The sequence below is a fragment of the Belonocnema kinseyi genome, chromosome 8 (genome assembly GCF_010883055.1).
Source record: "Belonocnema kinseyi isolate 2016_QV_RU_SX_M_011 chromosome 8, B_treatae_v1, whole genome shotgun sequence".
NCBI classification, from domain to species: Eukaryota; Metazoa; Arthropoda; class Insecta; order Hymenoptera; family Cynipidae; genus Belonocnema; species Belonocnema kinseyi.
Genome location: NC_046664.1, coordinates 10,296,685 through 10,306,427, shown reverse-complemented (window position 1 = coordinate 10,306,427; position 9,743 = coordinate 10,296,685). Strand labels below are relative to the sequence as shown.

At 23.5% G+C, this 9,743-nt stretch overlaps 1 protein-coding gene across 2 annotated transcripts in view; it reads left to right on the top strand.

The window, feature by feature from the left end:
- Positions 1–2,235: 2,235 nt before the first annotated feature.
- The window catches only part of LOC117177891 (mitochondrial ribosome-associated GTPase 2), a 51,351-nt gene continuing 43,843 nt past the window's right edge, over positions 2,236–9,743 (top strand). Inside the window, exons 1-2 of one of the 2 annotated variants that reach the window (XM_033368961.1) lie at positions 2,236–2,417; positions 7,224–7,463. In XM_033368961.1, the coding sequence (XP_033224852.1) occupies positions 7,224–7,463 (240 nt within the window). In that variant the 5' untranslated portion in view covers positions 2,236–2,417. Of the gene's footprint in view, positions 2,418–5,665; positions 5,792–7,223; positions 7,464–9,743 lie in introns of those variants that run through there. The other variant, XM_033368960.1, reaches the window with a different exon arrangement.

Genomic DNA, 9,743 nt, shown 5'->3' with positions numbered 1-9,743 from the left:
TATTTTTTTTGTATTAAACTTAATATATACATTTATTAATTTGTTCAGCAATATTTCACTGTTCATTTAAGACGAGTAAATTGAAACCTAATATTTTAAAGAAAACAATTTGAAACTGAATTTTTGTACATAGAAAGCTTTGAATCTTTAGATTTTCGAAGAACTTTTGATCTTTTAGCGTTACAATTTTAATTGTTCTGCTTAAAAAGTGTTTAATTTATAAGTGAAGTTTTTAAAATTTGATGCATAAATAAGAATTGAAAACTTATTTCTGGTAAAAAAAAAATTGAGTAATTTTAAGAGATATCAAAAAGTTGTAAAAAGATTCAAAATTAATTAAAAACTTGAAATTATTTCAAGTAATTTAAACGAAGTGTGTTAACATTTTTTTCAGAACTTCTTAAATATACTTTAACATTAATCGGAATTTTACTACAATTTTTGAAAATTCAGCAAATTAAATAAAATCCTTAAAATCTTCCATGTTCTTCATTCATCATTTTTTAAATTTCTTGAAATCTTCTTAAATGCAAATTTCAGGAAAATTTCAAATTTGCAGGATTTTCTGAAAGTTAAAAAAATGCAATAATTCATTTTAAAATATATTTAAAAGATCTAACAAAAAATTCAAAAATAATTTTGAATTTGGAAAAATTTGAACCCACTTCTAGATTTTTCAAGATTTTGCAATAAAATTTTAAAGCATTTGAAGGATGCCTAGCCTATTTAAAATTAAAATAATTCAATTTCTAATTTAAGAAACGTTAAGTTAAAAAAATTATTTTTCAACTTTTAATGTGTCTAAACTTTTAAAGTTCATTGCTTGATTCTTTAATTTATACTACTAAAAACGTTAACGTGGTTTCATCTTTTTGAAACTAATCTCAATCATTGAACTATTTGAATACACAATTTTTTAATTGAAAATTTTTAAACTTCAATTTTAAAAGCTTGGAATTCAAGGGTTCCATTTTTAATGCTTTAAAGTGTTGTTTATTTTTTATCACTTTATATGTAAAAATGTTTAGAACATAGTTTGATTTTTTAAATTTCATTGGCCGTGAAAAATGTTAGCGAACCGGGAAAAAGCCGGGAAATGACCGGGTATTTTTTTCTTTGATTAAAACGGCCAACCTGCAGTGCCCAAGACATAAAAAAATGATAATTATTATGTTTTAATTATTTTACTGTCAGGCACAATTTTCATTTTGTCAGTTACTCCCTCTTGCCTTTCCACTTTTTAGATATAATATGAAATCACATTGTATCAGATTAAAAATCTCTCTTGTTCTTAGCAGACTGTTCAAAATTACAATAAATGTTGGCAAACCCTTATAATATTGCATACATTTACACATACGTTTTATATGTAAATTCAGAAGGATGTCTAAATTGTACCATATGACAAATTATTGTCTAATTAATGTAAAAATAATAAGTCTTACTTTCAATCCAGATCAAATATAGATCTAACAAACTTTTCTGTAAAATTTACGGACCCGCGTAATTCTATTACAAACCTCTGTCACTTTTACATATATATTTCTAAAAGAATTGTCTACCTGAGAATTTTTCATTCACTGGTAAACGGAGATATTTGAACTGAAATTCCTCATCTCAAATATTAAAAATTGTATATACTTTTAATCCTTCCCATTCAGTAATATTTACAAACTTACATTCAGGTCTGAATATAATTTATTTCCTTACCAATGTTCTAATATATCCATTGAAAGTTCTTTTTGAATTCATTCTTTTAATATTCTCATAATATTTCTTCCCACATACTGATTTTCCTGTAACAGTTCGCCGTACAGTCTTACGCGTCAAACTCAAACTGCGCGGTCAAAGTAACAAAATGGAGGAATTAAACGGTTGCGTGACTTGAACGAAACAGGGCCCTCAAGTCATAGACATATAAAGTCTAGACCAACAGTCTCTTTGATCCGCCGACGCTCCTGTTTAGAGAGAGAGAGAACAAGTCGAGCGAGGATGCCATCTCTTTCTAACACGGGTCACGTGGTACAACCTCACTCGAGTGAGATTGTACCACGTGACCCGTGTTAGAAAGAGACGGCACTCCTCGCTCGACTCGTTCTCTCTCTCTCTCTAAACAGGAGCGTCGGCGGATTAAAGAGACTGTTGGTCTAGACTTTATATGTCTATGCCTCAAGTGGCTAGACCATGTATTCATTAGATCATGCTCGAGCCATTCCGAAATAATCCGAATAGTTTCGAAATGTTCCGAAAGTCTCGGCACTTCATGTTATTTTGTGATGATGTTTTTTGTTAATTATTGTGCATTATAAATAAAGTTAGATAATATGAAATATTCTTAGTAATCTGTGACTAATGTTTTCTGTGATTTAAAACAAAAATTATTGAATGACAAGAGTGTTTCTAAATTTTTTTACGAGGTGAGGTTATATTTCTTATTACAGCCTTTAGTTTGCAAGCAGTAATTTTGATGAAATTTCAATAATATGAGTCATTATTTAAATTATTTTCTGTTTTAAAAACATCTGGAAATTAATCCTGCAATTGTTGATAATTTTGTAACCTTTAAAAAATCTTTTTTTAATTTATAAAATGTTCAGGCATGCAGTATTTAATTGAGATAATTTTGGTCGTACTTTTTTCATTTAAATATGTTTTGAAGCAATGTCCGGAAATTCCTGCGTTTTTTAGTTTTTTTTTAATAAAAAAGGCTATATTTTCTGAGCGAAATCTAGTCGTTTTCTTTAAAATTGTTGCCAAATGAAAAATGTTTGTATAACTTCATGTTTTAATAATTTGTTACTTTCTAGGCATAAGTGATAAAAAGTTGGGAAAATTGCACTTTCTTTAAAATAAAGTTTCAAAGTGACAGAAAATAATAAAATATTAAGTACCGACCTAATTCGCACTAATTCGTCCATACTCATTTTTTTCCCTTTTTGGAAAAATTCGTCTTCTTCCTATTTTCAAGAAACTTCCTCATTTTTTCGCTTAAAAGTAAACTAAATTAATAGAACCCAATAAGAAATTTCAAATATTTTGGATTAAAAGTTCATTCTTTCATTTAAAAAATTAAGACCGGGAAATGACAGTGTTTTTTTACCGGGAATTTGACAAATTTGTAGAAGAAAAATCTGTCCACGTTCAATTTCAACAGTTTTTAAATAATTAGTTGAGGTGTTATTTTTACCAATTATGATATTATTTAGCTTACAATGCGTAATTCAACATTTTTTTAATTTAAAAATTTTCCATTTACAATTTTTATTTTTAAGCTTACATTTTTAACTCAAAAAATTTTTGAATGCTTTTTAAAGACGTGAACAAATTAAAAATAAAAGCCTTTGATGTTGAAAGTTTTGGATAAAAAACATTTTTATTTAATAAGTAAATACATTTTTTTAATTTATCTGTTTTTATGTGATAAAAAGTGAACAAAAACGATTTGACAAAACGATTGTAAATCAGTTCAAAATTTAAGAATTTTCAAATTTTAACGTTAAAACTTAAATTGTTTCAATTTGAAAGCCTTAGTCATTAAACAAATGTGAACTTGTGACTGAAAGTTTATAAACTATTTTCAATTTAAAAATAACTTCATAATAATATGTTCATAATTAAAGGATTTTATTAAATTTAAAATATTGTTTCAGTCGAAAATATTCCATTTTTCACCCATTCAATTTAAAATTTTTAATTAAAAAGAAGATTAATTATTGAATATTTAGAAATATTTGAATTTTTTATTAAAGACAAGTAAATTTAAACCAAATATTTGGAAGTAAAGAATCTTTAACTGAATTGTTCGACATAGAAAGCCTGGAATCATTCAAATTTAGAAGAGTCTTTAAACTTTGAACGTTACAATTTTAATTGTTGTATTTGAAACATGCTTAATTTGTGAGTGAAATTTTTAAATTTTGATGTATAATTTACAAATGAACATTTGTAGAAAAATTTGAGTAATTTTAAGAGATATTTAGGAGTTTTAAAAAGATTAAAATTTATTATGCAAATTTTAGAAAGTTTTCTTTAAATATTCTAGAATCTATTTGAAAATTTTGTTTAAATCTTTGTAAAACTTTTTAAATATTCTCTTAAAGCAATTATTCGAAATGAAAAGTTATTTTTAATTTTTCTATGAATTATAAGAAAATGTTTTTATTCTTTTAAAGAATCTAATTTTTTTGTTTAAAATCTGCGAAAATCTACATTTTGTTTTATATTAGGCTATCATTTCAAGTTTTACATTAAGTTTGAATTTTTTCAAAACTTCTACATGTCTCTAAAAATTACTCAAATTTCGGCTACAAATAATAAATGTTCAATTGTTATTTATACATCCAAATCGTAAAGAAATTTTCTAAAGTTGGCAGGATTTTCTGAAAATTGTAGAAAAAATAAATTAATTTTGACAGATATTTAGAAGTTCTGAAAAAATCACCAAAATAATTTAAAATTTGAAACAAATTTAAAAGAACTTCTAGATTTCTCAATATTTTGACATAAAATTTTGAAGCTTTCCAAGAATGTTTAAACTATTTAAAAGAAAATAATTGAATTTCTAATTTAAGAAGTGTTCAGTTAAAATTTTTATATTTTTCAATATTTAATGTTTGGCTTAAAACTGCTTAAAATTATATAATATTGAAAATTTAAAAGTTTACTTAATTTTTCCATTTAGAGCTTTGAAAATTTTAACGTGGATTTATATTTTTATATTGAAAAATTTTAGTACCTTTAATTTTATACGTGTAAATTATTCAGCATTTAAATACAAAATTTTTTCATTACAAACTTTTGAATTTCAATTTTATAAGTTCAAAATTTAACAGTTCCACTTTGAGTGCTTTCATTTGCAGCTCAGTTTTTGTGACCTCAGGTGGAAATTTTTTTTAGCTTTAGTGTTCCTTTTAAAAAATTTTATTGACCGTGAAAAATGTTTGTGAACCGAGAAAAGCCGGAAAATGACCGGAATATTATTTCGTTGATTAAAACGGCCACCCTGATTGTTGAAAATTCAATTATTTTGTTCAGCATTTATCTTTTTGGATAGATCAATCCTCTTTTTGGATTGAAGATTCAGCTTATAAGAAGTCAGTTTTTTGGTCCAAAATTTAACCGTATTATTGAAAATTCACTTTTTGCATAGACAAGTGGTACTCTTGGATTGAAAATTCAACTTTTTTGTTGCATTCGTCTTTTTTGGTAGATAATTCGTCCTTTTGGATAAAAAATTTAGATTTTGGTAAAAAAGTGATTTTTTCTGGCTCAAATTTAATTATTTTTATTTGAATAATCTACTATTATATTATTGGTTCAAAATTCATATCATATCGTTGAAAATTGAAATATTTTTTCATGAAAAGTCATCTCTTTTGGTAAAAAATTCAAGTGTTTTATTGGACATTCGTATTTTGGATGGATAATTTGTATTTTTGGATTAAAAATGTCTACTTTGATAAAAAGAGTATTCTTTTCTGGTTGAAAGTTAATTTTTTTAATTACAAAACCTACTATTATATTATTAGTTCAAAATTAATTTTTTTCGTTGAAAATTCAACTTTTTTTACGATCTCATCTCTTTTGTTTGAAATTTTTATTATTTTGTCGTAAATGAAAATATTCTCTACATACATATTTTTTTATTAATTTGGAAGTATTTTGTTCAAAATTCAACAATTTTGTCGAAAACTCATCTTTTTTGGTTGTATAATCAACTGTATTGTGGAAAGTTCGTCGTTTTTTATTCAATTCAACTGTTTTTGTTTAAAATGGAAATATGAAGTGTCAAGTATTACATTTTTCTATTTATAATTAATCTTTACTGGTTGAAAATTGAATTGTCTGGTTGAAAGTTGAACTATTTTGTTAAATTTTTGTTTTATTTTGCTGTAGATTCATCTGTTTGGTTGAAAAGTTAACCATTTTGTTGAAAATTAATTCTTTTATAAAAATGTATATTTTCCGGTTGAAAATTCAACTGCTTTTAAAAAAAATCATCTTTTTGGTTGAAAATTTCAGTATTTTGTTGAAAATTCAACTACCTGGTTGAAAGTTACACTATTTCGCGAAAAATATATTTTTGTTTTGAAAATTCATCTGTTTGGTTGGAAAGTTAACGATTTTATTGAAAATTAATTCTTTTTAAAAAATATACATTTTCCGGTAGAAAATTCAAATGTTTTGTAAAAATGTCATCTGGTTTGTAGAAATTTCGCCTTTTTGGTTGAAATATCAATTATTACATTTTTCGTTGAGAATTCATCTTTTTCATTAAAAATTCAACTATTTGGCTGAAAGTTGAATTTTTTTGTTAAAATATTTTTTTATGGTGAACATGAATAATTTTAGTTAAAATTTTAAGTATTTGGTTGAAAATTCCTTTTTTTTAGAATATTTAATTTTTTTAACTGAAAATTTAAGTATTCAATTTTTGGTTGAAAAGTGATCTTTCTTATGATATTTCAAAATATAACAGTTTTGGTTGAAAATTAATTTTTTTGTTAAAATTTCATATTTTTGTGTTGAAAATGAAATTGTTTTTGTAGAAAACTATTTTTTTGTAGGGGGTTAAAAATCAACTTTTGTGTGCAAAAATACCAAGCTGAAGGCAACGTTTTTTTGTGTGTTGATTATTTAACTATTTTGTCCAAAATTCCTTTTTTTAGGTCATAATTTCATATTTTCGGGTTGAAAATTCAACTGTTTTGTAAAAATGTCCTCTTTTTTGGTTAAAATATCAAGTATTGAACTTTTTGTTAAGAATTCATTTTTTTTTCGTTGAAAATTCAACGAATTGGTTGAGAGTTAAAATACTTTGTCAAAAATTAATTTTTTTGTTTAAAGATTCATCATTTTATATGAGAATTCATCTCTTTGACTCAAAATTTCATTATTTTGTTAAAAATTCTTTTTTTAAAACTATTATTCCTATATTTTTCTGGCACCACCGCCTCTTTTTCTCCTGTTTCAACATAATTTTGGGCTGTCAAATCTTTCATTTTCAAACTTATTTTTTTCTTAAAAAGTTATAAAATAAAAAAGTGTAAAAATTTTTTGGTGGTTATTTAAAAAAGAGCGTTGAAGTGTATAATGTTTAAATCGAAATTAGAACCAAAATTATTAAATTTTCGTATTTATTTATTTTATTATATCATATTTTATATTATTTTTTATTGCATTATTTTCCTAGTCCTAATAATAAAATATGCTTTTTATTTTAGATGCATTCTCTGCAGAGGATGAGATTAATAACCGCCGCTTGTCATATAATTCAGAGACAAGAAATAAAAATCTGTGGGCATGAAACACAAAGTCTAAAAAAATCTGTTACTAACATTGTAAATAGATCATTCGTGAAAACGAATTTCGCACTGAAAGAAAAAGCAGTGGCAACAGCCTTGAGAAGTAAAAAACCGAAATCAACAAAAGACACCTTGACATATTTTGTTGATATAAAACAGGTATTTTAAATTATTTAAATTTTTAAATTATTTTTTCAGGTTTATACTTACTTTTTTAATTTATAATTAAAAATTTCTTTTATAATTATAAAAATTTAATTATTAAAAAAATTATTAATTTAATATATATGTTAATCATAATTGGTATATTATTTTAAATTTGAAAATTAATTAAAAATATAAATTAAATTTGCCATTGTTTATGTTTATTAAGATTATTTTTATTTATTATATATATTTCATTTAAGATACAAATTAAATTTTTTAAATTATTTCTTTATTTTAGACAAAAAAAATGTCTTTTCTACTATAAAAAAGGACTTTTTAACTAAATATTGGAATTTTCAACAAATAAAGATTTTACACTCAAAAAAGAAAAAAAGTTTAAATTATTAAACTTTCAAGCCCAAAGACGAATTTTCACTGCAAAATTGAATTTTCCAACAAAAAATATGACTTTCCAGCAAAAAATCAACAAAAATGAAATCTCAAACCAAGAAAATTGTTTTTTTACAAGAAAAGCAGAATTTTCAACTAAAAAAGATGAACCTTAAAGAAATAGAAAAGTTTTATTTTCAGTTAAAAAATTAATTTTACACTAAAAAAAGAATTTTCTACTGAACAGTTACATTTTAAACCAAAGACATACGCCTTTAATCAAAACAAAAAAAAATTGACAAAATGTACTTTAAGTTTTGCCCAAGTAGTCGAATTTTCAATTAAACAAGATTAATTTTTGAACAAAATATTTAAACTTTCAACCACGATATGAATTTTCAACTAAAACTATAAATATTTAAAAAAATATATGTTAACAAAGCGATTCAGCCAAATTTTGTAAACAAAAAAATGGAATACTCAAGCAAAGAAGAAGAATTTTTAACCGAAAAGCTGCATTTTCATAATAAAAAAAAACATTTCTACCAACACAGATGAATTTTTAGATCAAAAAGATAAATTTTCAGAAAAATAGTTGAATTTTCGGTTAAAAAAGATATCAGTTGACTTTTCACGATCAAAATATGAATTTTTATACAAGAAATAAGTTTCTACGTAAAAAAAATGGACTTTTAAATCCAAAAAGACGAATTTTTAACCAAAAAAATGACTTTTTAACAAAATTGTTGAATTCAAACAGTTGCATTTTTATCCGAAAAAATGAAATTTTTCTGAAAACAGATGAATTTTTATTAACAAAAAAAGTTGAATTTTCACTTAAAAAATATTTGAATCGATCAAAATATGCATTTTTAACAAAAAATAAGTTTCAACGAAAAAATTAAATTTTCACTTACAAAAAGATGATCTTTTTTTAACCTAAATGGATAAAAATTTAACAAAATAGTAGAATTCTCTACCAAATAGTTGGTATTTTATCCAAGAAAGATGAAATTTGTATTAAAACAGATGAATTTTTGATAAAAAACGACACACACATATATATATATATTTTAAGTTTAACTTTCATTAAAAAAATTAAATTTTTCTTAAAATAAGATAAATGTTTTTAAAAAAAGTTGAATTTTCATCTAAAAAAAGATTCGAATCGACTTCTCATGATCAAAATATACATTTTGTAACAAAAAATAAGTTTCCAAACAAAAAAATTGAATTTTCAATCCAAAAAATGATTTCTTTCAACCTAAAAGGATAAAATTTTAACAAAATAGTAGAATTCTCTACCAAATAGTTGGATTTCTATCCAAGAAAGATGAAATTCGTACTAAAAAAGATAAATATTTCATAAAAAACGACATATATATATTTTTTTAAGTTGAACTTACATTAAAAAAATTAAATTTTTCTTAAAATAGATAAATGTTTTTAAAAAGAGTAAAATTTTCATCTAAAAAAAGATTCGAATCGACTTCTTATAATCAAAATATACACTTTGTAACCAAAAATAAGTTTCTAAACAAAAAAATTGAATTTTCAATCCAAAAAATGATTTCTTTCAACCTAAAAGGATAAAATTTTAACAAAATAGTAGAATTCTCTACCAAATAGTTGGATTTTTATCCAAGAAAGAGGAAATTTGTACTAAAACAGATGAATTTTTTTTATAAAAAACGGCATATATATATTTCTTTTAAATTGAACTTTCATTAAAAAAATTTAATTTTTCTTAAAATAGATAAATGTTTTTAAAAAAAGTTGAATTTTCATCTAAAAAAAGATTCGAATCGACTTCTCAAGATCAAAATATGCATTTTTTAACAAAAAATAAGTTTCTACAAAAAAATTGAATTTTCAATCCAAAAAATGATTTTTTCTATCAAA